Source organism: Spermophilus citellus (assembly GCF_964194105.1).
Source record: "Spermophilus citellus genome assembly, chromosome: 17".
Taxonomy (NCBI): Eukaryota; Metazoa; Chordata; class Mammalia; order Rodentia; family Sciuridae; genus Spermophilus; species Spermophilus citellus.
In genome coordinates this window covers 30,657,841-30,685,822 of record NC_138199.1, presented here as the reverse complement: position 1 = coordinate 30,685,822, position 27,982 = coordinate 30,657,841, and the positions used below count along the sequence as shown (strand labels likewise).

General features: G+C 52.2%; 2 protein-coding genes across 8 annotated transcripts; one reads left to right on the top strand and one right to left on the bottom strand.

Annotated features, from left to right (window-relative positions):
- Positions 1–19,943, top strand: ANKRD13B (ankyrin repeat domain 13B). Of its 4 annotated transcripts, none has more exons than XM_081272267.1 (15): positions 1–605; positions 13,192–13,327; positions 13,436–13,449; positions 13,647–13,692; positions 14,349–14,492; positions 14,583–14,772; positions 14,852–14,918; positions 15,582–15,663; positions 16,439–16,503; positions 16,734–16,864; positions 16,978–17,135; positions 17,262–17,414; positions 17,535–17,698; positions 17,767–17,843; positions 18,180–19,943. In XM_081272267.1, exons 1-15 carry the CDS (start codon positions 492–494, stop codon positions 18,445–18,447), a joined length of 1,809 nt encoding a protein of 602 aa, XP_081128393.1. In that variant the 5' UTR covers positions 1–491; the 3' UTR covers positions 18,448–19,943. The 4 variants fall into 4 exon arrangements, with proteins under 4 accessions (XP_081128393.1, XP_081128391.1, XP_081128392.1 ...); XM_081272265.1 differs by having other exon boundaries at positions 2–605; positions 13,436–13,560; XM_081272266.1 differs by having other exon boundaries at positions 3–605; positions 13,436–13,560; positions 18,219–19,943.
- CORO6 (coronin 6) lies at positions 19,613–27,961 on the bottom strand. 4 transcript variants are annotated; one of them, XM_081272276.1, is made up of 12 exons: positions 27,737–27,961; positions 26,019–26,277; positions 24,378–24,500; positions 23,827–23,956; positions 23,554–23,735; positions 22,779–22,898; positions 22,237–22,356; positions 21,713–21,817; positions 21,488–21,633; positions 21,071–21,128; positions 20,735–20,965; positions 19,613–20,646 (listed from the first exon to the last, which is right to left on the bottom strand). In XM_081272276.1, the coding sequence occupies exons 2-12, from the start codon at positions 26,214–26,216 to the stop codon at positions 20,521–20,523; spliced, it is 1,539 nt and encodes a 512-aa protein (XP_081128402.1). In that variant the 5' UTR covers positions 26,217–26,277; positions 27,737–27,961; the 3' UTR covers positions 19,613–20,520. The 4 variants fall into 4 exon arrangements, with proteins under 4 accessions (XP_081128402.1, XP_081128399.1, XP_081128400.1 ...); XM_081272273.1 differs by lacking the exon at positions 22,779–22,898 and having other exon boundaries at positions 27,737–27,958; XM_081272274.1 differs by lacking the exon at positions 22,779–22,898 and having other exon boundaries at positions 19,613–20,643; positions 27,737–27,958.
- Between the last annotated feature and the right edge of the window lie 21 nt (positions 27,962–27,982).

Genomic DNA, 27,982 nt, shown 5'->3' with positions numbered 1-27,982 from the left:
GTCCCTGCCTCCCTTGCCGGCCGCTCGGGCTGAGCGCCGGGCTATGCGGCTGCGGGGAGCCGGAGGCTGCGGGCGCGCGTCCCTGCGGCGGCGGCGGCGGCGGCGTCTTCGGGGCCCGCGCCCCGTGCGCCCCCGCTGCGGGCGCCTGCTCCCTCGGCGGAGCGGAGTCTTTGTGTGCGGGGGTGTGGGAGGCGACGCGCGAGTCCGCGCCGCGCCGCCGAGTGCCCGCTCCCTCCCAGGGCGGGTGGGGGCCTCTCCGCGCCGCCAGTCGCCGCCGCCGCCCCGCGAGGACGCCGGCCGCCCGCGCCGCCCGCACCGCGCCGGGCGCGTCGCCCCCGCCCGCTGCCGCCGCCGCCGCCGCTCGCACATGCCCGAGCCTCAGCCCTGCGAGCAGGCAGCGCCGGCCGCCCGCCCCGCGGCCCCGGGCCCGCACTCCGGCGCCGTCCCTCCTCCCCGGCTGGGCGCCGCGGCCCCGGCATGAGGAGCGGGCGATGATCCCTGCCAACGCCTCCACCAGGAAGGGGCCCGAGGGCAAGTACCCGCTGCACTACCTCGTGTGGCACAACCGCCACCGTGAGCTGGAGAAAAAGGTCCGCGCGGGCCAGGTAGGAGCGCCGTCGGGGCGTCGCGGGGACCCCACGGCCCGGCATGCCCGTCCGACGTGGGGAGGGGGCGCGGCGCCAGCTGTCCCGCCTCCCGGGCGAGTTTGCAGCGCTTCTTTGTTTGCAGCCGCGGCTTTTGTGCTTGTTGACCAGGAGAGGGTGATGGTAGCGGCCCCCGCCCGCTCCCCTCCTGCTGGGACAGGCGGCCCACACGAGTTCCGGGCCCTCCCAGATTGGGGTAGGGGACACTGTACCCCTTCTTCGTCGGGGCAGTGAGGGCTGCGGGGAGGGACTGACGACTCTCTGTTCCATGTGGTGAAAGAGCCATCCAGGCTCGCGTGAGCCGCGACACCTCCGCATGAGTGGGTGGAGGTGGGAAACGCCTGAGTGGGGTGGGGGCCACAGGTCAGGGAATAGGTTGTGTGACACTCCGGGCATCCTAGCCCCACCCAGGGCCCTCTTCTTTCCTGTGTGCTTTCTCTTTTCGCTCAAACAGGGCAGAGCCTTCCACCCTAGCTAAGGCTCAGGAATGGGAGTGGAGAAGGACCCTCCTGGGAGGCCTCCAAGGACCTTGTCCAGGTGCTGAAAGGCGCTCTCCTGCCCTCTGGTGCTGGGGCTTGTTTTTTAAGCTAGGGGACAGTGGCCTCAGGAAGAACTTGAAGTTCTGCCCAGAGAATAGACTCCTTGGTTCTTACTGTCAGTGAGGACCAATGGATCAGCCAGCTTGGAGGTGTTCAGTGGCCTCCAAGAAGACAGGTGAAAGGGTGGGGTCTCCTGGTTATTTTGAGGGTGTACCAGGAATTGAGCTAGGGGCACATAACCACTAAGCCACATCCCCAGACCTTTTAAAAAATATTTTATTTAAAGACAGGGTCTAAGTTGCTTAGGGCCTTGCTAAGTTGCAGAGGCTGGCTTTGAACTTGAGATCCTCCTGCTCTAGCCTCCTGAGCCACTGGCACCGGCCCTGGCTTCCCGCCATACTTTAGGTCAAAGGTAGGAATAGGTCACAGATAGTCTGTAATTCTTTCTTTAGCACTTAGGTCACAGGTAGGGACTTATGGTGCAGAAGACCTACCTTAAGGTGGGGAGCAGTGACCAGAGATAGGTACAGCTTGCCCTGGGTGTCTCAGGTTAAGACCTCTAGACTTGGTTGGGTCTGAGACTCTGGGGTGGTTGGCTGGTAGTAGTTAGTTTAGGAGTTGCCCACAGTGCAGGTCTATCTTCTGAAGGCCACTTCTTGAGCCATGGAAGTTCAGTATGAAGAGCTGTCCAGTTCCCAAGGAAAGAGTTGAAGATTGGACATCAGACTGAGCCAGGGGAGGTTCAGACTATCCTGGAAGTTCCTCCCTGAACCCCCAGGCATCCAGCTGTGCATGGTAGTCCCAATCAATAGTAGGGTGACCTGGGTTTGAAAACTTCTGGGCTAGACCAAGTGTTTACTTCCATCTTCCTTCATTTATTTATCTTGGTGGGGATTGAACCCAGGGGTACTTAACCACTGAGCCACATCCCCAAACCTTTTATTTTAAGAAAGAGTCTTACTAAGTTATTTAGGTTCTCACCAAGTCTCTGGCTTTGAACTTGGAATTCTCCTGCCTCAGTCTTCCAAGCCGGTGGGATTACAGGCACTGGCTACTTCCTTTCTACCTCTGTTTACACTAGAAGTCTCCAAGTTGTCCCTCAGCCTGGGTGCTTTATTTATTTTGTGGTTTTCAGCCATAAGAGGCCTGGTTGAGAACCCTGGGCAAACGATGATGTGCCTGCCTTCAAGGAGCCTGGGTTCTGGGGAGGCATGTGTGGACAGGCGATTACAGTTCAAGGTGCAAGATGCTCAAACACAGACTCTCTAGTCCGCTGGCTCTTCTTTGCTTTTCTCCCGAGGGCAAAAGAAGCCCCCCGACAGAAGTTATAACTGGAGGGATTTAAACGTGATCTGAGAGGAATTTTCTGGAGGTCCAAGGATTATTAGACTGCAGGCTAGAGATTGAATCTCTAGAATTTCTCAATACTACTTCCTTGCCCCAGGGACAAGGAAGAATTCCTGTAGACTGGAGAGAGGCTGAATGCCCTGGAAGAAAGGACTTTTTCACTGTTGACAGTTCTGAAGTCAGCAGCCATGTTGCTAGAGAGGCTGGGCGGGGAGCACAAGGCTTGGGGCTGCTGAGTGTATCCACTTCCACTCTCTCAGGCTGCCATAGAAAACTGGTACCAGGTTCACCCCTATCCCCTCCCAGATGAGTTAACATCTCCTTGAAACAGACATCACCTGCCCTCCCCTCAATCCAGGCCAGGGAAATATGGGGCATAGTTGAGATTAACCCTTCTTCAACAGTAGAGAAGCCAGAGGGGCATCAGTCAGTCTGGGTGGGAGAGCTCCTGGCTACACTGCAATTCTAAGACTGGCCCAGAGTGATGCTTGTATGCAAATGTGCACTGTCCTGTCTTCAGGGCAACAGGCTCTGTTTTCTGCAGGGGACAGTCCTGGGAGTGAGCCACCTAACACCATGATGAAAATCATGTAGACTCTTGGCATCCCAGCTGGGGGGTCCCTGACCTCTGGTCCCCCTGGGGCCAGCCACCACAGGAAACAGACAGGCTTCCCTAAAGCACTTGGTTGCTGGGTTTCCCTGATCTTCACTTGGCACAGCTGTCTCTGTCTCACTCCAAAAAAGCCCTGCAGAGGCCCTCCCATGGGCAAGCTTGGCAATGCTGGCTGGCTGAGGAGGGGAGAGCATGGCAGCCTTCAGAGTAGGTTCATGGGCTTTGCTCAACCCCCTGGTAGCTCTTCTGGGAGTGGTAGGCAGGTAAGAGATGCTGGGGTAAAGGGAAAGGGCCTAGTTGGCACCCTGGTTGGCACCCTGCCAGGTTAGGAGGGGTAGCTGGTTGTAGTCAGAGAATGTGCCAGTTCCCCCTTGCCTGACACAGCCCTGAGGTTGGCACAGCCCTGGTTCTGGAATCACGAGTCCGCGGTGTTCCCTGGGGGTGAGGGAGTAGGGGTTAGACTGCACATTTCCCTGTGGGAGGTGACGTGCAGGGAAGGCCTGGAGAGCAGGATTCTTCTCCTGGCAACAGGGACAGATTGTGGTCCCAGTGAAACATTTTCTTCTTCCTAGGGCTGCCTCTGCCACAGTCCTTCCTGCTTTCCCTGTTAATCCTTCTCACCTAGGGGCAGGCTAGGTGAGGTTGTGGTGGAGATGGGGGGGTGGGTGGCACCAGGATGCTCAGATGCTGCCTTACTAAAAGTACTGGTTGTTTCCAGGACCTTAGGGAGCACCTACAACCCCTCTTTGCCCTAAAGTGGGCAATCCTGGGTGTGGGGTATCACCACAGCTGGTGAGCTAGGATGTTTAGGAGAGGGAGCCACAAACCCCAGAAACCAAAAATCAGTGTGTTCTGGGATGAGCGAAGCAGCTGCCCAGGGAGGGAAGAGCTGGAGAGTCAGCACTGTCCCCAGCTGCCCAGAGCCTCCTACACAACCTGAGCATGCTCCCTTCACATGCTGCCCTTTGAGAGAGCTCAGACATGCCTGTCCCTAACTGTGCGTCTGGTGGTAGAGCTTAGAAGCAATAGCCAGATCAAACTCCAGCTATCTTCCCTCAGGCTGGGAAGGGGACAGAGGCTGGGCAGGCAAGGCTTCACACATACTCTGGGCCCGTTTTCTCCAGCAACCAGGCTTAGTCTATACATTTGGTGTGTGCTTTTAAGGTTTCACTTGACAAAAGGATTTTGCCAATGCTAAAAGAGTTTGAAAAATATCCTGCTAGTGCATGTGGGTGTGAGAGGTATTTAGTACAGATATTCTGGCAATGAACATGTGTGTTGTATTATACATGAGTAGATGCCTGCAGAGCCAGAGGGCAACTGCGCACTCATGTGCTTGTACATTTAGGGGTACACAGGTACCACGTGTGGAAACAGAAGTATGTAGGAGTATGTGTGTGTGCATGTGTGCTCCTTCCTGAGTGGAGGCAGGGAGGCTTTCTTCCCAGAGAGCCACAGCCCCAAGCTCCAAAGATACCAGCTTTGACTCCAACTGAGGTCTGTCAGGGAGAGGAGTTTCTATTCTCTTGGTGGGGAGGGCTGGGTGTTGGGTTTCATGGGAAACCTTTTCATTCCAGAAATTAAACTGCTGTAGGCCTTTGCTGAGGAGATTAATAAATTCTCCCACCTGGGCTGCAGGCCCTGCTCTGGGCAGGTGGGGGAGCTGCTTTGGAGCCTGGCTGGGTGTACGGGGTCCACATTGACTCTGTAATCAATGATGCCCTGAGGAAGGCTGCTGGAAACACCCCTGAAAAGTAGGGGCATGCTGAGACCAATCTGGCAGGCTACACCAACCTCTCCCTATGACCTGGAGCTGAGGCACCTGACAGGGAGGATATGCAGCATCTGGGGCCCTGGGGCTGGGCAGGGTGCCTTGCAGCTCCTTGGGGCCTTGTTAGCAGCATCAGTAGCATCTGGGGCAGGTAAGGACTGGGGGAGGTCCTTGTGGCTCAGTTCTAGTGCCATGGGGATGCCACCTCCTGATTTCCTCAGCCAGATAAGGGTTTGTGGATCCTCCACCAATCTCATCTGAGGGCTCCGGACCCCACCAAGGTTGGGACTTGGGGTGGGCGGGGGTCCAGCTCACTCCAGGACAGGCAAAGAGCTCACTTCTCTGTGAGGAGCTGTTACAGAGGAGCTGCAGGGGGCCTCTCACATCTCCAAGCCCTAGCTCAGAAGTTGAGACACCTATTTTTCAATTTCCCCAGTGTTTTTCAAAGTGAAGAAATGCCAACACAGGTTGCAAAAAATGATATAATTTAAATTATTTAAAATGTCTTATTTTTGACAAAGGAGTCTTACTATTATTATTAAACACCAGTTTCATATTCATATTCTAAAATATTTAGCTGTTGCTAGGAGGCTTCTAATGAGAAGCAGCCTTCCTTACTCCATAACTCCCCATCTCCCAATCTCATTCCCTAGAGGCAACCACTTTGAACTCTGGGTTCTTCTGTTATTTGTCTCCATATTTATAAGCAATATATGACAACAACTCTCTCTTGATTTATCACCTTTACACTTTACTACCTTCCATTGCTTGTGCCCCTCCAATATAGTCAAATATGAATATAACACATTTGTTAAACACCAGTTTCACCAGATGTAGTATTGCATGCCTGTAATCCCAGCGGCTTGGGAGGCTTAGGCAGGAGGATCACAAGTTCCAAGCCAGCCTCGGCAATTTAGCAAAGCCCTAAGCAACTTAGAGAGACCCTGTCTCAAAATAAAAAATAAAAAGGGTTGGGGATGTGGCTCAGTGGTTAAGCTCCCCTGGTACAAAAACATAAACACTAGTTGCTTGTCGGGTGCTGTCTCCGGGCTGGGAAGCTAACAGTGAACAAAACAGAAAGCACCTCTGCCTTCCATTCTAGGGGAGGGAGACAATGAAAAAGTAAATAAGCATGGGATGTTGGTAGAAAACTAGAGCAGAATAAGGGACAGTCGATAGATAAGTAGCTACTGTCATCTCAGATAGATTTTCAGGGAAAACTAATATAAGGAGGTGACATTTGGGCAGCAACCTGGAGTGAGGGAGAGAGCTTTGTGATTCTCAAGGTGGCTCATCCTGTTTGTGTTGCTGCAGCAGAATACCTGATGAGCTGGGGCTATAACTCAAGGACTTCATTGCCCAGCATGCATTAGGCCCTGTGTTCCATCCCCAGCACCAACAAAACAAAACAACTCTCCCACATAGTTGAGAGCTAGTATATTACAAGGAAAAGAGGTTTATTTGGCTCATGATGCTGGTGGCTGAAAATTTCCAACAGCATGGTGCCAGCATAGGCTCCAGGCCCCCAGCTGTGTCACAGAGTCATGGGTGAGCATGCATGCACAGAAGGAACACGTGGGAGAAAGTGGAAACACGGGAGCCAAGAAGGCGAGAAAGGTGTCGGGCCCAGTTGCCCAGGCCTAGAATCCCAGCCAATGTAATCCTAGCTAATCTGAAGACTGAGGAAGAAGGATGGCAAGTTCAATGGCAGAATCTTCAATTTAGCCAGATTGTGTCTCAAAATAAAAAAATAAAAAGGGCTGGGCATGTAGATCAGTGGTAGATCTACATCTGGGTTCAATCCCCAGAACTAAAATTTTAAAAAGGCAGAAAGCCAAACTCACTTTCTAAACAACCCGTTCTTGTGGGAACTAATTCAGCCCCTCCAGATCTGATCTGTCCTTATGAGAGGGTATTAAAACTTCCCCAGGATGGAGTCCCCATGACCAGATAACTGCCCACTAGGCCCCTTAAAGATCCACCACTGAACCTTGGCCACACTGGGACCGAGCTTCCAGCTTCCAGCTGTGAACCCTGGGGAGACAGCACTAAGGTGTGCAGGAGGCTGTTCCAGGGAAGGCTGGGGGCAGGAGTGGAGTGGCAGCAGGAGAGCAAGTGGGTTTCAAGAGAAATCCAGGGCTGTTGGATTCTGTGCTAAACACAATGGGAAGCCACTGGAAGGATTTGAGCTGAAGTGCCTCAGGACCCGAGTGACATTTCCCTTTGGCTGCCATGGGGATGTGGAGACAAGAATGGGCAAAGAGACCAATGAGGGGGCTACGAGGCTGCCCCAGGAGAGCTGTGGTGGCTGCTAGCATCACGGTAGCTTGAGAGTGATGAAACTGAGAGGTCTCTAGATGGGTTTGAAAGTAGAGCCCGCCCACAGTTTCTGCTGATGGATTCGATGTGGAAAGTGAAGGAGACAGAAGACATGAAGACAGTTGCCACGGTGTTCTGGAGGAGCTGAGGATGTAGTTGGTGGCAGAATGTGTGCTTAGTGTTTTTTAAGCTGAAGGTGATAGAGTTGAGGTACTGTTTACCATGTTGGAGGGGCACACACAGCTATCCAGAAATGAAAAAGGCTAGGGAAGGTGAAGAAAGGCACGTCCAGAGTGAAGAAGGCGAGGGAAAGAGCAGAAGTTGTGGGAGGCCTGGATGTTTCATTTCATTTCATTTTGTGAATTCAAGGATCTTATTTTTCTGAGGTGTAAATGACTGTTTTCCAGCTGGGCATGGTGGCACATGCTAATCCCAGGGACTAGGGAGGCTGAAGCAGGAGGAGCCAAAGTTCAAGGTCAGCCTGAGCAACACAGTGATACTCTGTCTCAAAAGAAAAAATAAATAAAAAGAGCTGAGGACATAGCTCAAGTGGTAGACCACCCCTGGGTTCATGTCCCAGTTCCACACACACAAAAATAAACAACAGTTTTCCTCCACAATAGTTTCTTTCACTTTCAGCATTGACAGTGTTCCCTCTTGGTTTTCAGCATCTATTTGTGTGTGTGGTTGATTTCATGATGGAGGCTTTCCTCCAGTGTCAGTTGCCTTTGGCTGCTGGGGCATATTTAAAAACGAGGGTGTGCAGTTTACTGATGCATGGGTGCCAATGTAAGGTGATTGGGTGGCAAGCTGACTCCCTCATTGTGGGACCAGCCACCTCTTCAGAGATCCTTAGGGAGTTTAGTTTTTCTCCAAAGAAAAATTTTCCAGTTTCCCCACTCTTGGAATTGGCAGGGTTGGGGGTGGCTGCAGCCTGACTATCAGTAGCTCATAGGATCCAAGGCAAGGAAGGAAGGGGTTGGGGTCTCACTGTCACTGGTTTTCAGGTAGCTGGATGACCGCATCCTCTGCTGTAGCCAGTGTCCCTGAAGCCAGTATATCTCACATTTAGTTTCTATAGAGAATAAACCCCTTGGGTTTTGTGGTGAGTAGGGGGTACCTTGCAGCTTCATGAGGTTGGAGAGGGGGCTAAGGGCTTCTGAGATTTAACCAGTCTCCTGTATTCAGCTATGAGCCTCACCCCCACTGCTGGCAGGTCTGATAACTCTCAGGGGTGTGTGTGGGGGAGGCCTAGTTTGCTATACCCAGGGCTCCCCTCTGTGACTGCCTGGGATTTGGCTTCCTCTGCTCCCCTAAGTCAGTTGTGACGCCTCAGCCTCATTCCATGTTCTAAAGATGTGCTGAAATTGTTCATCCCCTGACATCTCTTCTCTTTATTCTTGTGGAGTTTTAAATATTTTACTGACATTATTATACTTACAAATTTAACATTCTTGGCACTTTTCATTCCTTTGTATAGATCCAAGTTTCCATCTGGAATCATTTTCTTTCTACCTGAAGAACTCCCTTTAACATTTCCTGCACATCTGGTGATAAATTCTTTTCTTTTTTCTTTTAGTACCAGAGATTAAACCCAGGAGTGCTTAACCACTGAGCCCCAGTTCCAGCCTTTTATTTATATACTTGAGACAGGGTCTCACAGCTCAGGGCTTTGCCAAGTTGCTGAGGCTGGCTTTGAACTTGTGATCCTCCTGCCTCAGCCTCTCAAGCTGCTGGGATTACAGGCATGCACTACTGCACCTGGCTTGGCAATAATTCTCTTAGCTTTTGTTTGTCTGCAAAAGTCTTTATTTCTTCTGTACTTTTGAAGAATATTTTCACTGGATATGGAATTCTGGGATGACTTGTTGCTCCCTGCCCAGCATTTTAAAGATTTCATTGCATCATCTTCTGGTTTGAAGTTTCTGGTGGGGAAATATGTATTATTTCCTATATTTGTTCTTTTTTTGGCGAGTGGATATTGGGGATTGAACTCAGGGACACTTGACCACTGAGCCACATCTCCAGCCCTATTTTTTTTAATGTGTGTGTGTATATATATATATATACACACACACATATACATATATATATATATATATATATATATATATATATAAACATACATATATGTTAATTTTTTTAGTTGTAGTTGGACACAATACCTTTATTTTATTTATTTATTTGTATGTGGTGCTGAGGATTAAATCCAGCTCCTTGTATATGTTAGGTGAGTGCTTTACTGCTGAGCCACAACCCCAGCTCCTCACCCAGCCCTATTTTTTTAAAAAAATATTTTTTAGTTTTTATAGTTGGACATAATACCTTTATTTTATTTATGTATTTGTATGTGATACTGAGGATCAAACCCAGCACCTTGAAGATGCTAGGCGAGTGCTCTACCGCTGCGCCCCAACCCCAGCGCCCCCTATCCATGTTTTGTATTTTATTTAGAGAAAGGGTGTCACTGAGTTGCTTAGGGCTCACTTTTTTGCTGAGGCTGGCTTTGAACTGGAGATCATCCTGCCTCATCCTCCTGAGCCACTGGGATTACAGGCACATGCCACCACACCTGGCTCTATATTTGTTCTTCTATACAGAAAGGATTTCATTTCTTTGAATTTCTTTTTGTCACTACTTTTTTGTATTTGATTGTGATGTATTTTTCTTTGTGTTTATCTTGCTTGGGGTTCATTGAGATTCATGCTCTGCACATTTGTTATTTGTCTCCACAACAAATTACCAGGAATTGGGTGGGATAAAACAACAAAATTTTATTCTCTCACAATTCTGGAGGTCAGAGTCCAAATCAAGGTGTTGGCAAGGCAGCCCTCCCTCCAGAGTCTCTAGGGCTGACTGCTTCTTTGTCTCATCAACCTTCTGGTGGCTCCAGGTGTTCCTTAGCATGTCCCTGCATGACTCTGGTCTTTGCCTCTGACTGCACATAGCATTCTCTTCTCTCTTTGTCTTATAAAGACACGTATCACTGAATTTTGGAACCACCAGGACAATCCAGGGTGAACTCATCTTGAAATCCTTAATATAATTACATCTACAAAGACCCTTTTCTCAAATAAGGTCACATTCAAGGGTCTTGAGGGTCACGATATGATGTGGACATATCTTTGTAGGGGGCACTATCATTCAACTCCTATAATAGCTTTATCTGGAAAAAAATTAGGCCACTGTTTCTTTAAATTATACTCTTATCCTGTCCCTTGGGACTCCAATCACACATTAGAATTCTTTTTTTTTTTTTTTAATTTAGAGACAGTTCTCACTGAGCTGCTTAGGGCCTCCCTAAATTGCTGAGGCTGTATTTGAATTTGTGATCCTCCTGCCTCAGCCTCCCAAGCTGCTGGGATTACAGGTGTGTACCACACACCTAGCTCACACATTAGAATTCTTGATAGTGTCTCATAGATGACTGAGCTTTTTCAATGTTTTTTCACTTTTTTTTTTAAGTCCAACTCTGCTTCAGTTTGGATGGTTCTATTGCTGTTTTCAAATTCACTGATTTTTTTTTTTAATCTTAAATGCCTAATCCGATATTAATTAAAGCCAGGAACATTTTCATTTCAGATACTATATTTGTTCTCTCTAGATGGATTATTGAGTTCATTTTGCTGTCTCCTATTTCTCTCCTCATGAACATCTTGTTCGAATTTTTCCTTAAATTCTTGAGCATATTAAGTCATTATCTTTATCATTTCTATTGAATGATTTTTCTCCTGATTATGGGTCATGTTTTCCTACTTCTTGGCATAGCTAATTATTTTTAACCTGATGTTGGATGTGATAAATATCATGATGTTAAGCATCTGGATTTTGTTGTCTTCTCTTAAAGAGTGTTAGGCTTTGCTCTGTAGACCATGTAAATTATTTGCAAATGAGTTTGATCTTTTGAGGCTGTTTCATTTATTTATTTATTTTGGGGACACTTCGGATTGAACCCAGGAACACTTTACCTCTAAGCCACATCCCCAGGCTTTTCTATATTTGTTTTGTAATTGTTTTTAAATTTTTTTTTAGTTAGAGCATTATATATATACATGATACCTGGGTTCCTTTTGAAATAATTATACATTCAAGAATTTGATTTCAATCCCCACCCCCCTTTTCTTTTTCCTGTATTCCACTTATCTTCCTTTCACACCTTTATTTTTTTATTTATTGGCATTTTTTATAGATATATAAAGGAGATATTCCCTTTGGCTCACTTATATCTGTATATAACATAATTCTGTTAGATTTGTTCTCTATTTCTTTCCCTATCCCTTCCTTCTTTTATTTATCTCTCTCCATTGATCTTCTCTATATCATTATGACGTCTATTTTTTATTTTGAGACAAGGTCTCATTTAAGTTGCCGAGGCTGACCTCAAACTTTCCATCCTCCTGCCTCAGCTTCCTGAGTCATTGGCATTATAGCCATGTCTCCTGTGCTTGACTGAGACTGTTTTAATCTGTTATGGGCGTCTCATGAGCCTTTTCTCTAGGTATAGTTTAGCCCTACTACTAAGGCATAACACATCTACCCCAGAAGTGTTCATTTTCTATTGAAAATGCTGGGTGTTCAACAAAGAATCTCAACTCTAGCAGGTTGGAGCTTGAATGTCTCTCTGCCGGTGGTGAGGTCTGAGAACTCAATCCATTGCTTTTTTTTTTTTTTTTTTTGCACAAACTCATTTTAGTTTTACTGGACACATGTGAACTTTAGTATTCAGCAAAGAGTCAAAAGGACTCCTGTACAGAGGAGGCTTTTTTGTTTTCTCGAGGTCCATTCCTTTTCATAACTCTGCCTTGAAGCTTCTAGCTACCTCGGCCTCCCTGAATTCCTGTCTCCTCAACTCAGTGAGACCACCAAGCTCTGCTGGAGATTCCCCTCTCTGAACTGTAGTCTGGATTGTTCCTCTAGGCAGAAATCCAAGGAAATCACAGGGCTCACTTAGTTTCTCTTATCTCAGGGATTCTAGTCCTAGACTACCTGTTGCCTGTCTGGAAAACAGTAATTTCATAAACACACTTCTTCCCCGACCCTGCCCCAGAATTGAACCCAGGACTTTGTGCTTGCTAGACAAGTGCTCTACCACTGAGTTACATCCCCAGCCTCTTTTGAGACAGGGTCTTACTAAGTCACCCTGGCTGGTCTTGAACCTGTGATCCTCCTTCCTTCAGCCTACTGAGTAGCTGGGATTATAGACAAGCTCCTCTGTGCCCCTACTTTATTTAATTTATCATGATTGGAATAGAAACTTTTACTGGCATTTTAATCAGGCTTTGGGAAGGAAAGGGGTTACATGCATATGATCAGTTCACTGTATTTAACTACAAGTCCTAGATTCCTAAGATATATTTAAATCTATGTTTAACAAACATATGCTTTTCTCATACAACAAAAATCTCATGCAATGTAACCATGCTGTTCACAAAATAATATGATTTATGCAAAATGTTAATACATCGTGTCCCACAGGCACAGAACATGGCTTTGAAATTGTACTATGAATATGTCTTCATGACTCAGTGTATTACTGTACTTGTTTATAAACTTCCACTCAGTAATATTAGTAATGTAAACTGAAGGTGTGGTCTGGGACCCCTAGGATGGGTCCAGCCTTAGGGGCCCTCATGGCCAAAGCCTTTCTGGACCACCCTTCATTGTCTGGCTTACTCTTTGCAGACAGCTCACACAGCTTAGAGGAGGAAACCCAGCCAGGGGCCAAGGTGCAGAGGAAGGGAGGAAGGTCCTCCCTCTCCCTTTCCTTGAGTGAATTTCTGCCCTGTCTCCTAAGTCCCCCTCCATTCACCTGGTACCAGCTCATCATATCAGTCTTTCCCATGGCCTTGTGAGGTGGCCAAAGTGGCAGAGCCAGAGGGTCATTCCTGCTTAGGAGCTGCTGGGCTCAGGTTAGCCGCTTTAGAAGTGACCAGGGCTACACTTCAACATCTTCTCCAGGTGGACATTGAACAGCTGGATCCCCGTGGTCGGACTCCCCTGCACCTGGCCACTACACTGGGGCACCTGGAGTGTGCCCGTGTGCTCCTGGCCCACGGCGCAGACGTGGGCAGGGAGAATCGCAGCGGCTGGACAGGTGGGTACCCCTGCTCACCCCACTGCACGGCCAGGGTCTCCCCAGCATCAGATACTCACCTCAGGTTGGCTAACAGGTCCTGCTCTGTGACACTGCCTCTCCTTCCAGTGCTTCAGGAGGCTGTAAGTACCCGGGACCTGGAGCTGGTGCAGCTGGTGCTGCGGTACCGGGACTACCAGCGGGTGGTAAAGAGGTTGGCGGGCATCCCTGTGCTCCTGGAGAAGCTGCGCAAAGTAAGGCCTAGCCTCCCGGCTCCCGACCAGAGCCCTTGTGCCCTGTTTCTAGTGCCAGCTTATCCACTCTCTTTTTCATCCTCTAGGCTCAGGACTTCTACGTGGAGATGAAATGGGAGTTCACTAGCTGGGGTAAGAGGGGCTGAGCGGGGCCCTCTCTGACTTTGGGGCTTTTGTACTTGCTGTCTGCGTGCCTGGAGCGTTGTCCCAGGGCTTTTCATGGGACTCCTTCTGGTTCTTCAGCTCTCAGCTCAATGCTGCCTCCTCAGCTAGGTCTTTCCAGACTGCTCCACATAGGCTTGCTTCCACTACTGTTTCTTTCGTACTGATTTGCTCATTTGTTTATTACCTGTCACCCCTTGCTAGAAGGTAAGCTCCAAGAGGGCAGGAGTCCTATCTTATTCAATGTTGTATCCCCAGTGACTGGAATAATGCCTGGCATGTAGTAGGTATTCAATAAATATTTGTTGAAAGAATGAATGAGAGGTTGAGCGAATGAATTAACACACAATAGATACTAGAGACTTAGTGGTGATTGAGACACACTAGAGACTTAGTGGTGACCGAGACACGCCTGTCCCCAGCCTCAGGTTGCTCACATATGAAGAAGTGTGGTCTACATTTGTTGTGGTGGCTGGGGGTGGGGATTGGAGGAAGGGCTGCCCTCCCACCAGTTCCCTCACCCTTTCCTGGCCATAGCAATGACCCCCAACTCCTGTGCCCTGAGCTGGCCCAGGCTGCATGGGCCAGACAAATTGAAGCTACCTCTGACCTCCACTTCCACCCAGTGCCCCTGGTGTCCAAGATCTGCCCTAGTGATACCTACAAAGTGTGGAAGAGCGGGCAGAACTTGAGGGTAGACACCACGCTCCTGGGCTTTGACCACATGACATGGCAGCGAGGGAACCGCAGCTTCGTCTTCAGGGGCCAAGGTCAGGCAGGCAGGAGGTGGGGAAGGGTGGAGAGGATGGGAGACAGCCCCATGCCACCCTGACCCCTCTGTGCTATTCCGTGGCTGGCAGACACGAGTGCTGTGGTCATGGAGATTGATCATGACCGCCGGGTGGTGTACACAGAGACTCTGGCACTGGCTGGGCAGGACAGGGAGCTGCTGCTGGCTGCCGCCCAGCCCACAGAGGAGCAGGTGCTGAGCCGGCTCACCGCACCTGTGGTCACTACGCAGCTTGACACCAAGAACATCTCCTTTGAGAGGTGAGTGGGCATGGCCTTGGCCAGCCTAGAGCCAGACTGGTGCAGTGCTCACTTCACCTGGACCACTTTACTTCCCCAGGAATAAGACCGGCATCCTGGGCTGGCGCAGTGAGAAGACAGAGATGGTTAACGGGTATGAAGCCAAGGTAAGGCTGTAGCAGACTGGGCAGGGGTTTTCCTTAGCATGCTTCCCCAGCCTTGGAGGTTGCAGAGGCAATGCTGCAAGGAAGAAGTGACAGTAGACTAACAGTCATCTGATTATATTGGCATTTACTGAGCCACTTTGAGGCACTGGTCTGACATTTTATATGGCTGTATGGATATACACACACACGCACAAGTGCACACACATTTACATGCATTTAATCCTGATCACAACCCTTTCAGGCAGGTATTGTTATTATCCCCATCTTACAAATGTTTCTTGAGCCCTTTCCATAGTATCCCATTTAATCTTTGCAATTCCATGAAGTAGGAATTATTAGCCATTTTATAATGAGGAAATTGAGGCTTAGAGTAGTTCAGTGACCATGTATAGTCATTGTATAACTAACAAATTGCAAAACTGTAAGTTATAACTGCCTTTTATTGTCTCTCTAACTAGAATGTGACCTTCATGGGGGCAGGAATTGTTTCTGTCTTGATCACCACTGTATCCCTGAGGCCTACTTTCATGACTGACATATAATAGCTCCTCTAAAAATGTTTGTTGAATGAATAAGCGAATGAACAGTATCATATATTTGTTTAGAATTTCCTTGGGTGGTGGTTCTAGAACTGCCTCTGAGCCCTTTCCTTTCTTTCCTCAGGTATATGGGGCATCCAATGTAGAGCTCATCACTCGGACTCGGACAGAGCACCTTTCAGAACAGCACAAGGGCAAGGTCAAAGGTAATGGGGCCATGGCAGATGGGAGGAGGTGCTGTGGCACTAGAGGAATCAGTTCCCACTTCAGCACCTCCACTGGTATTCCCTCTGGCAGTCCAGCAAGAACCAGGCCGTTTTACTCAGGCAAATAGATTTCAGTTTCAGTCCCAAGCCCTAATGATTGGTACAGATGCCTAGGTACAGTTAGGAAGATTCTAAGGGCTCATTTGGGCTCAGTGAAAGACATCTTATAATTGATTACTAATATCTGCGCTGCATTTCAGAGGGAAGGGAAATGTTGCACATGCACAATTTATATATTTATATAGGTAAAAAGTCAGGAGCTCTGCCATGAGTCTGTGTGCCCATTGGTATCACATCTGATTCTTTGGGCATCAGCTAATCTGTTGCAGGTAGAAACACATAATACTTGCCACATAGGAGAACAAAATCATTAATGAAATCATTAATATGGAAGTACCTAAAGAGAAACACATGTACATACACCAAAGCTGCTTAACAAAGGGAGGTATATTACTGTCCCAGTATCACCAACATGGAGAGTGGCACTTTTGGAAGTTTCTCCTGGGCCTGTGCCTACTTTCATTATAGCTATGCTCTTGGCCTCTGCCCATGGAGTCCTCAACCACCTTTAGATAAAGGTACCTAAGTATGGGTGAGCAGTTCTCCCATCCCAGGAACCAGCCTTTTTCCTAGGTCTTCGATATTATCCCTTCTAATGAGATGTCCACATGTGTGCAGGGCTACAGTGTCCCCTGAGATATCGCATTTCTTGTAGGCTGTAAGACACCTCTGCAGTCCTTCCTGGGAATTGCTGAGCAGCATGGGGGTCCCCAAAATGGGGTGAGTGTGTGCCAGGGGTGTCACTGTGTGGAGGGATGTGGATGTGGTTCAGGAGGAGGCTTGGGAGGTGTCCTGCCTATCATTGCCTATGTGGACCTTCCTTCCATAATGCCCAAGCCTATGTCAGTTCCACATTGGCAGCAGGGAGACCTGGGGTCCTTATGGTACCAACTGGCTGGTCTGGAATCAGGGACTGAGAAGGGCTCATGGCTCTTCCTCATGTGGAACAGACCCTGATCACTCAAACTCTGAGCCAAGCCAACCCTACTGCCATCACTGCAGAAGAATACTTCAACCCCAACTTTGAGCTTGGCAACCGGGACATGGGCCGGCCCATGGAACTGACTACCAAGACACAGAAGTGAGGACCTCGCTCCTGCTGGGGAGGGGTGGGCAGGGCTAGGGCTCCAGGAGGTGCTGGGAGGCCATGGCTTCCTGAAGCATCCCTCACCCCTTGGGATCTGGGGGGGGCAGGTTCAAGGCCAAGCTGTGGCTGTGTGAGGAGCATCCCCTGTCCCTGTGTGAGCAGGTGGCCCCCATCATTGACCTCATGGCTGTTAGCAATGCACTTTTCGCCAAGCTCCGGGACTTCATTACCCTGCGCCTGCCTCCTGGTTTCCCAGTGAAGATTGGTGAGACCCCATGCCATTTCCCCTTAGCCCTTTTGGAGGGGTGTGATGAGTTTAGATGAGGTTAGAGGAGCTGGCCTGAGGTGTGAGGGTTTAGGTGGTGGCACCTGATGATTTCCTTATCCTCAGAAATCCCGATCTTCCACATTCTCAATGCCCGAATCACCTTTGGGAACCTCAATGGCTGTGATGAGCCTGTGCCATCGGTGCGAGGCAGCCCCAGCAGCGAGACCCCTTCCCCAGGCAGCGACTCCTCCAGTGTCAGCAGCTCCAGTTCCACAAGTGAGCCCTGCCCCTACCCTGGGTCTTCCCTTCTGATCTTGGCTTGCTTTCCTTCCCACTACACTGAGTTGTGCTGGAAAGGCCCACATCCATGTCTGACTCCAAGCTCCATGCCCCCAGCCTCCTGCCGCGGCTGTGAGATCTCCCCAGCATTATTCGAGGCCCCAAGAGGCTATAGCGTGCTGGGTGGCCAGCGGGAGGCAGCAACCCGCGATGATGATGATGACCTGCTCCAGTTTGCAATCCAGCAGAGCCTGCTTGAGGCGGGTAGTGAGTATGACCAGGTGCGTCCTGCTGCCTTGCCAGGCCATGCGTGTGCAGGGTTGCCCAGCTAAGAGGCTTTCCCCTCCAGGTCACCATCTGGGAGGCACTAACCAACAGCAAGCCAGGCACCCACCCCATGTCCTATGAGGGTCGCCGTCAGGACAGGTGAGTACCAGCTAGACCAAAGAGGGCTTGGAGACACCTGACCTCTCCCCACCCCCCAACACCCACGCACAGGGTACACCATTACCCCTGATACTGGACCCAGAGAACCAAGGTCCCCTCAGCAGGGCCCCTACCTGATAATTAAGATGGCGTCTACCACCACCCTTTCCCCGCATTTGGCGGGTGGGCAGTGCTCCGGTGGCAGGTGAAATCCAGGTCTCTGGGCATTCAGAACCTCACCAGACAGGATGTCGGGCTAGGATCTGCCATCACTGGATGGAGCCAGGGCAGCCCATAGCCACGTGTCCCAGGGTCTCCTGCCCGGTTTATGGGCAGGTACGCCAGAGGCGCTGGAGAAACCCTTCCGGTCCCCAGGAGCGCCCCGCCCACGCCTCAGCGCCAGCCCACGCCCCCAGCGCCGGTGCCCAGCCCTCAGCCCAGTCCCGGCCGGGGTTCCAGCGGCCACGTGTTCCGGAGCTACGACGAGCAGCTGCGGCTGGCAATGGAACTGTCAGCGCAGGAACAGGAGGAGAGGCGGCGGCGTGCGCGCCAGGAGGAGGAGGAGCTGGAGCGCATCCTGAGGCTCTCGCTGACTGAGCAGTAGCGTCCCTTGCTGGGCCCCTTGCCCACCCCACACGCTGCCCGATCTGGGAGAGAAAATGCCCAGGCCCCCCTTACCTAACTGAGGCTGGAGTCTGAAGTCTGGAGCCACCTCCCGGGGGCGGGGGGTGAACCAGTGCACCAGGAACTAGACAGGGAGGGGCTTGACATGGGTGCAGGGTAGCTTTCCAGCCAGGGAGGCAACGGGCACAGCCAGGTCCCCCTGCTTTGCTATATCCTGGCTCCTAATCCGTTCCTCTGGGCTTCAATCTGTTCAAGGGTGGAGCTAAGCGGTCCTGAAGGGGAGATGAATCCTTAGAGGAGCAGTGTCCCTCCCTGTCCCTTGCTCTTGGCGGGTCCTCCTTTCTGCTCACTGACTCCTCTTTGGGTCACTGCCCCTGAAGCCTTTGCATCTCTGCTCTTCACCCTTGGGAGGCAGCGGAGCTCTCTGCGTGCTGTGTCGCTGCTTTGTCCCAGACACAAACCAGCACGTCAAGAGCCTAGCCCCTCCCCCACCCCGGCATTTCAGCGTCAAGTGCACTTAGCGGGGTGTCCGGCTCCCCCAGCCCCCCACACCCGTCCAGGGTCTCAGGGTGGTCCCAGCTTCGCCTTGGGCAGCATGAAGTTAAAGTCCCTATCCCCAAGGCACGTTTTTTGTGATCAGGGAGTGTGTCCACGGTGGCCCTTTAGCCTGGGTGAGACCGGACTCCCTCATGGTGCCTTGGAGAGTAGTAGGGGCGGGGGAGGGCACATTGGGCTGGGGGCAAGCACTAGACCCGACACAAAACTGGATATAAAGGGGTCGCCCAGGGCCCTAGCACCACCACCACCCCCTTCCCACCAGCTGCTGCTAGCCCTCTGTGGTTGTGCATCCCTATTGCCCCAATTCAGGGGCTGACTGTAAAACCCTTCATCCAATGGTGCTAACCCCCGGCTCTCTCCTGCCCCTCCTCACCCACCCAGAGAAGCACAGACCCCATCAGGGGAAGGGACCCACAGTACACCCTTGTCTCTGGTCTCTCTTGGACTGACCTTCCCTGACTCAGCCAGTGAGATTCAGAAGGACAGAAGAATAGAGCAACAAAGAGAAACTTTCTCCCACTCCCTTCCCTGATGCCAGGGGCACCAGACTGATTCTGAGGCACAAATAAAAGAGGCTTCAAACTGGAGGTTTTTCCTACCTGACTTTACTGGGGAGGAGTACCCACAGTGGGTAGGGGTTCAGGTACTGCCAAATGTCTTGAGGAAGGCTCTGGGTAAGAGGTTGCCTGGTGAGTCCTGAGCCCAGGGTTGCATTTGTTAGGTTCCCCAGGAGTCTGGGGAATCACATTCGCAGAGGCTGGGCATCTCCTCACCACCACCGATGCAGGAGGCCCGAACTTGCACTCGGTAAAAGATTTCATTATGTCTCCAAAGGGCTGGGAGCAGTGCGTGTGTGTGTGTGTGTGTGTGTGTGTGTGTATTTTGAACCTGTTTCCTCATGTCAGTTATGAGATTTCTTCCAGAGGGGCCTGTCTTGAGGAAGCTCGCCTTGCCCCTGGTGGTGGAAATAGAACTCTCCGCCATTGACAATGTTGCCAGTGGGTAGGTCTCCGTGGGGGAACGGGTTTGTGTCTGTATCTGTATGCAGAACTGGAGTGCTGTCTGTCTGGTGGGGTGGTAGAATCAAGTGAGCCGATTAGGAGAAGGGCCAGTGTGGGGAGACCACCCATTTGAGATCAAGCTCAAGCCCCCTAATATCCCCAAGCATCGCGCTAAGCACTTCCCTTGCCTTGGGCGAGGGACAGAGGGGGACATCACCTCGCCATGCAGCACCATTGCTGAGGCCCCCTTTACCCTGAGCCTCCCTAGGCCAGCTCCTGCTGAGTCCTGGACCAAGCATTCAGCCCTGCCCCTTCAAGACACTCCTTTGGTTCAGGTCTCCTGGGAGGGGCGGGGCTTCCTTCCCAGTTGAATCCCTGGTCCCAGCTTAGGGAGGTGGGGTCCGGAGTCCCAGACCTAAAGCATTGGCAAGGCCAGTCCATTCACCCCGCCCCATCCAGCCCGCTGAGCGCAGAGCTCCGCCCAGCAAGCGGGTCTAGTCCGTTCCGTCCACCAGCTCGCATAGCATGTTCTCCAAAGCCGTGATTCGCTGTTCCTGGGCCTGCACCCGCTCGCGAAGAGCCTTGATCTCCTCCAGCAGCGTCTCCAGGGTGTGTTGCTGCTGAGGCGCAGAGGACAGAAGCCTTTATCGGAGAAGGGTGGTAGGGGGTGTGCAGACTGGGACAACGTGGAGCTAGGCCTAATCTTACCGACAGGGATGCGTCGCTGGCCGATTGGCTGCGTGGGGGGCCGGTGGGCGGGCGCACGTCCAGGATATTGCGCTTGGTGACTCGGAGCTCTCGGTGCTTGGGAGGCACGTAGCCGTCCCTCAGCGAAATGAGCACGGGTTCGGCGTCCTGGCCAGAAAGCCATTCATCCGCTTCTAGGGCCGGCTCTGGGCCCGGTGTATCCGGGTACAGATCGTCCTGGAACAGGTCTGACTGCGGGGGTGGGTGGACAGGTCCCGTATGAGTCTATGCACCGGGCCTGCTGCACTCCCTTAACACCTCGGGGAACCCTGCCCGACCTATTTTCCCGTTCCTCACCTTGCGGGGCACAGTCATGATGATGGGTTCACATTTTCTTTCATGCAACTTGTAAAACCTGTAAGGGAAATGTGTTCAACACCCTTGCAGACTCCCACCCCCTTAACTTCTCTTATCTGGGAACAAGGGGTTGGAGGTCAATACTTGTGAACGCCTACCATGCCCATCGCACTTTACACACATTATCAATTCTGGGGTCAAACACCTCTGATGGCGTGTTCGTTATCTTTTTTTCAGATGAGGAAACAAGTTCAGAAAATGACAGGCCAGTGAGTGCTGGGATGTCTCCCAGCTGAAAAAGACCTGTTTGATCCTACCGCCCACCTTCTCTTTTTCCAAAACACTGCACTATTAGGGAAGCCCCGGTTTTTTAAGATCTGACACGAGTAGGGGGATAGAGGGGCCAAGACTGCTGACCTAGCGATCTCGCACTTGCTGACATCCAGCCCCCGTTTGGGCATGAAACCCATGCCCCGCTGCGGCTCTTTGCTGCTGAACGTGTTCAGGTAGTGCACGAAAGGTGGTTCATCAGTAATTTCAAAGTACCGAATGCTGCTGTCTCCCTGCAAAACCAGTCGGTTCAGGGTCAGGCCTCATATCTCCAGCCTGCCCTCTAAATTCTCCCCGCCCGGCTTCGAGCACCTTGCCACACAGGTAGACAATGCTGGAGTCTGGATCGTAGAACGGCAGTAGGACTCCGTTGCTGGTGTCCATCTCCTGCAGTGCCACTGGCTCTTCGAAGTTGTTCTGCCCGAGCACAGGAGGAGTGACCAGCCCTGCCCATTGTTCGGTGCTACTTCGGAACCCCCTTGGGGCTTCCTGTCCACCCGATTCCATGCGTTCCCAAGGCAGAGAGCTTACAGGTGCCTTCCCTGGACACATCACTCGCCCTCCCAGGCACATTTACCCTCAGCGCCAACACATGCAGTCACCGCAAACCACCCCCAGGGACTCGGCATCACCAGGTGGGGACACCAGCACGAGCTCCTTCAGGCGACGCAGCAAAACTGGGCAGAGGGGTGGGTGTGGGGATGGCAGGCGCTGCAGAGGTGGCAGCAGCCTCCAGCCCTGCCAAGTTGGGCATGCCCTGCGGGTCGGGGGCGCCTGGCCCCTCTCCCGTGATGCCAGTCCCTGGGGCACACACCCCAAGCCTCCAGCTGCGTTACCGGGTCCCACAGGCCCAGCTCTCGCTGGCTCATGCGGGTGAATCCCGTAGTGAAGATATGACCCTGGCGCGTGAAGACAGCCCGCATGGGCCTCATCCCCTCGTGGGCTGCAAACCTCTCCTGGGGGAGGGGGAGAAGGGAGGGGCGTCACCCAGCTGCTTGCCCTGGAGAGCATGGAGGGCCGAGCAACCAGCTTGCTTGACTTGGGTGTGGGGCTTGAAGGCGGGGGAGAGACAAAAAGGGTCCTAAGAACTCAGCTTCCCGGGGCCAAAGGCTGGCTCCTGGCATGGAGAACGTCTGGGCCCGGAGAGAGCAGGTGGCGCGCGGCTCTCAGCAGATCCTGAGCCCGCAAGCTCCCTCAAAGCTTGATCCCTAGAGCAGGCGATGTCTGCTGGCTCCCAGGGTCGCAGCGAGAATTTTCCCAAATGGGAGCTCCCTGCTCCGTTCGGGCCTCTTGGGTGTGGGCCACCGCCTGGAGGGCACTCCTGGCTGACCCAATAGAAGAGCGAGTGAGCGAGCGCGCCCGGCGCGGCCTGGCCTACCGGGTCCCAGAGCGCGAGTTGCCGCTCACTCATCCTGCTGAAGCCGGTGCTGAGCAGCTTTCCGTCAGCGATGAAGACGGCCCGCAGTGGGCGGGCGCCCTCGTGAGGTCGGGCTCGCTCCTGCTTGCGGGGTTAGTGGGTTAGAGCGCCCGCCCACTCACTGTCCCCGCCGCGTTAGACTTGCGTGCTTTACCCAGACCTGCACGCGCCCCATGCACCCCACACTCCTGATTATATTGAGGATGGGCGAAGACCGCTGACCTCCCAGGGCACCCAGCTGCGACAAGCAACGCGCGAGGGTTGCCCCCATTTCCCGCCCAGCAGGTCAACAAAGGCGGCAAGGGGCCAGTCCTCCATTCAATGGGAAGGCCCCAGACCCTGGAAGATGGTGGAGAGAGGGTCCTCGGCAGAGAGGAGAGGGTCCCGGAGCTCAGGTTTCATGCAGGTTCTGGTGGGAGGGTGGAGTTTCCAGCTTCTCCCCTCAATCTCAAAGCAAGGAGCCCTTCTCTGAGCTTCTGAGATGCAGGGGAGGGGAGGGAACAGGAACCAGGGCAGAGAATTGCAGGCTGGGGGCTTTCTTAGGAAGGGACCTCTGGTTGCAGGGGCGGGGGAATGGGTGCGGAGGTGGGGGTGGGGACGACTAGTCTTTAGACTAGTGGGATAGAGATGGGGCAGGTGAAAGTTGGGACTAGCAGCTCTGATGATTGTGGGTATAGGGTGCTAACAGCTGGTCACTGGGAAAGGCTGCTAGAGAGTGGCCAGGCCAGGCACTCACCGCCACCACTTGGCCCTTTCGGGGATCAATGATGCGCAGGGTCTTGTCTTTGCAGGTGGTGGCTAACAGGCTACCATTGCTATTCCAGCACACACTGTGTATGACATCTGGGTGCACTTCATCCAGGCTCAGCAGCACCTCCCCAGTGCCCACATTCCAGATGATGATCACATTGTCACCACCTGTCCAGAGTAGACAGGCATGGTCACCTGGTGCCTGCCTTTGTCCCCCTGACTCTCATCTACAGTAAGAACCCTCCTTAGGCCCTCAGACCTGCACTGAGCAGGACGTTCCTGGCTGTAGGGTGCCAGGAGAGAATGCCCACACGCTTGGAGTGACCCTCAAGTGTGATGATAGGTTCTGTAATGTTGCGCACAGGGGTATAGTCTGGAATCTGCCACACCTGGGTAGGAGAAAAAAGTAAAGGTAGCCAACTCTGATCCTTCTCTCCTCCCCTGCCTCCACTTAACTGGCTCTCTTTGAGTGGGAAGGGTCAAACACAGGGCAAGATATGGTAGTGTCTGTCTGGGGCAGAAGCATCTGGAAACCAGGAGGGGGCACTGTCAGCTCTCCAGAGACTTCATTCACTCTAGCAGAGAGACTTCAGAGCATTGCCCCCTGCTCTTTGGGCCCCAAGTTGTTCATGGCTATAATTAGTCTTGAGCAGTGCATGCTGGGAGGGAGTGGGCAGGTAGCTAAAAATAGCCTGGGAGCTGGGCAGGGATCTGGGACTCTGCACCTCTTTATCACCTTCCCTAGCACAGGTGAAGCAGCTCTCCCTGCTCCCCTGCCCAACTGCCCAGCCACATCCATCTGGCTCCTACCATGATGGTGGTGTCATCTGAGGCACTGGCGATGACGTTGTCATTGTGTGGGCACCAGTCTATATCCAACACAGGAGCAGTGTGTCCAGTGACCAGGGGGTAGTTCTTATCCACTCTTCCTGTCTGGAGTGGTTAGAGAAAGGAGATGTGGGGGCCACTCACCTGTGTTTTTTTGTTAATTATTTTTTGGTGTGTGTGGTACTGGGGATCAAACCCAGGACCTTACACATTCCAGGCAATCGCTCTGCCATTGGGCTACATCCCCACCCAGCCTGTCCTGTGTATTTTTTTTGGAGTAGAGAATGTTTACATCTCAATTTTCCATCATCTGCTTTCTCTTTGTAGACTGCTCTCTGTATCGCCACCCTGTCCAGTCTACTTCCTGGAATGCTGAAGGCAGGTAGAGTTGAAATCATTTAATATTAGGGAATCTAACACTGAGGTAAGATGTCTTAACCAAGGACGCATAGCAAGGTACTGGTAGAGCCCAGCATTCTCAGTCCAGTGCAGTTCAAAGCATATCTAGTTGGAAGAGACTATTCTTGAGCTTGTTTCCCAATTGGAATATCTGTGGGAAGCCCTGGGTAGAAGAGGTTAAGGTGAGGTAGTATTTAGTGCAGTGCCCCAAGCCAGCCTTGGCAGATCTCTCCCTGTCACTGGCTTTACCTTGGGACCACAAGAAGTAGACAATCCTGATACTATTCCCAAACTGGGGTTGGGGGCCCGCCTGTTTGGGGTCTTCATAGACTACTTGTAGCAGCTCTGAGATCTCTGCTGGGGCCAGCATTGACCCAGACTAGGCAGTAGGGGAGAGAGGTGGCTATGTGGCCCTGAAATGGCAGTGAGACTGGGGGAGGAGGCAGCTCTAGCTGAAATTTGATCCCTGGGGATGGTGTCTCTGCATGGTGTCTGCATTGTCAGGGGTGAGTCACCAGCTATTGTCAGGCCCGACCCTGCCACTTAAGGGGCCTCCCCAACAAGGTATAGGGGCCAGAACCCAGGTCAAGGTCATGTGTTGGGGTGCCCATTCTGGGGCTCGAGATGGTGAAGGGTCAGCAAAGGTCAGTCATTACCTAGCTCCCTTCCCTAGGAAAGGGTGGGCTCTGACCTTATGTTTTATGTCCCCCTATGCTTTGCTGTCATTCTACCTCAGTGCAAGAACCATAGTGGCAGGGTAGGTACCCAGGGACTATTTGGACAGAGCCTGACCCTGTCCTCAGTGTGCTACTCTGAGATGTAATCAGTCACCCTGAACTAGGGACTAGGGTCTCCAGTCCAAAATATGGGGGAATGGCATGACATTAGGAAACCCAAGGACAAAATCTGGCCATGCCTTGGCTCCAGTGCATCCCAATCATTTCTATCACCAGACTCCTTGTCCTGGTTCCTGCTGGAACAGGATGCTGCATGCAGAGGTGAATGGGCTAAGGAGTGGATGTAGGTCCCTGTGACACTGTTGGGTGAGGGAGTCTCCCCACTGGTTCCTGAAGGCTTACAGAAGAGCAAGCAGTCAGTCCACACAAACTGTCCTCCTGACTAAGGTTAAGGAATGAACTAAGGTGAGAACGCAGGCTGCTGTCAGGAATCCCCAGGGGCCCCAACTAGTATCGTCCCACTTGCTTCCTTCCCCTCATCCCTCACCTTGGCCAGAGGCAGGACAATAAAGGCACCTCCGCCTCCAGCCTCCACGATAATGGCCAAGAATTTGGGGTTGACAGCACAGAAGGAGCTGTCCCATGTAACCTTGGACACACGGATGTCCTCGTAGGCCTGGTCAGCCTTTGCTGCCTGCCCAAACACATGGCGGAACTTGCTCTGCCGAACCACACGCCGGCTCATGGCTGGGGCCGAGATGGAGGATCTCAGTGCCCAGAGTGCTTTTGGTCCTTAGTCCTGTGAGCTGTGGGAGGGAGGAGGAGTGGAGAGAACGGTAAGTGAGAAAGGGTAGTTGGCCAGGAGTTAGCTTCTGGAAGCAACTTTCTTCAAAGTGATCAAAGTATGGGACGGTTCTTTGCCACCTGTCAAGTGCTATTTAATCTAAAGAGCTAGGATTTAGGACCTGACTAGAGACCCAAGCCAGATACTCTTTGGAAGAGAGAATGGTGTTGTGAAGAGCCAGGTGATCCTCCTTGTATGAACATCTCTTCACCAAAGTCACCGTATCTCCTAGAGGCATCCTGTCTGGAATCACAGAGCTTGGCCATTGGATTTTTTGTTTTGTTTTGTTACCTGGGATCCAACTCAGGGACACATGACCACTCAACTACATCCCCAGTCTTTGTATTTTTTATTTTGAGACAAGGCCTCAGTAAGTTGCTGAGACTGACCTCAAACTTGTCATATTCCTGCCTCAGCCTCCTGAGTCATTAGGATTACAAGGTGAACCCCTGCGCCTGTTGGCCACTGGATCTTGTGTCAAGGCTAGTATGGGACTAGGATTGCAGGCTCCCCCACCCCACCCCAGATCCAAGCTTGCATCTCAGGAAAATGGGGTTTTGCTTTATTCTTAAATTTGCCAAGAAGTTCCTCCTGTCAGCCAACTTGAGTCCTTCCTGCTACCATTTTCATCAGTTTCCTCTCATGCTGTTGAGAGGGTGGGCATAGTGTAAGGTGGACCTCTCCCCCTTCCATTCCTGTCTGCACTTGCTTCTTCAAGAGGCCAGAAACATGGGCTGGGGATGTGGCTCAAGTGGTAGCGCGCTCGCCTGGCATGCGTGCGGCCCAGGTTCGATCCTCAGCACGACATACCAACAAAGATGTTGTGTCCGCCGAGAACTAAAAAATAAATATTAAAAATTCTCTCTCTGTCTCTCTCTCCCTCCTCTCTCACTCTCTCTTAAAAAAAAAAAAAAAAAGAGGCCAGAAACATGTCTTCTGGCTTTTGCCTACCATACTTTGGTCCAGTTTCTTTTGGGGGTTCTCTGTCCTATCTTGGGCCTTCCTCCTGTAAACTCGCATCGGGGTGGGGTCCCTAGGTGGCAGGACCAGATTTGTAGGGGTGGGGAGAGTGATGAGCCAGTGCCTATGCTATGCTACTCTTCCCGAAGGGCACACCAAGCTCTCCTAAAGGGGCATTGACTCCTGCCCTTTCCCAGCCCGGAGCATCCCCGTGCCCTTCAAAACACTTTTGCGGCCCAGGCCTATGGCCCGGCCTCCCCGCACCCTCCTCCTGCCTCCGGCCCCAGCACTGCGTTTTTGTGAAAGGTGTCTGCGCGCGAGCCTCGGTCCGGCCATATATAGACACCAAGTCGGCCCAGCCTGGGACCCAATTTGGCGGCTGGGGGAGGGGGCGCAGACCTTTGTCTCTCCAGAGACCCCGCCCGCTCCGCTGGCTGCGGTTGCCGGTGGTGGGGGTGTACCTGGTCCCGAGCCGGGCTGCGGGGTGCCCACGCTGCGACTCCTCCGCCAAACGGGCCGTGGTTCGCCGGGGGCCGAGGAAGGCGTCAGGGCGCCGGAACTGCCTCTCTGGGTGTCTGGGGCCCGGGTGTCAGGCTGCGCGCTCGGGCCGCTGCCTGAGGCTCTCCAGGGCCGCGGTCCGCTGCAGTCCCAGCTGCCGCTGCCATCAACCTGAGTGGGCGGGGCCTTGGGCGGGGGCGGGGCCAGGG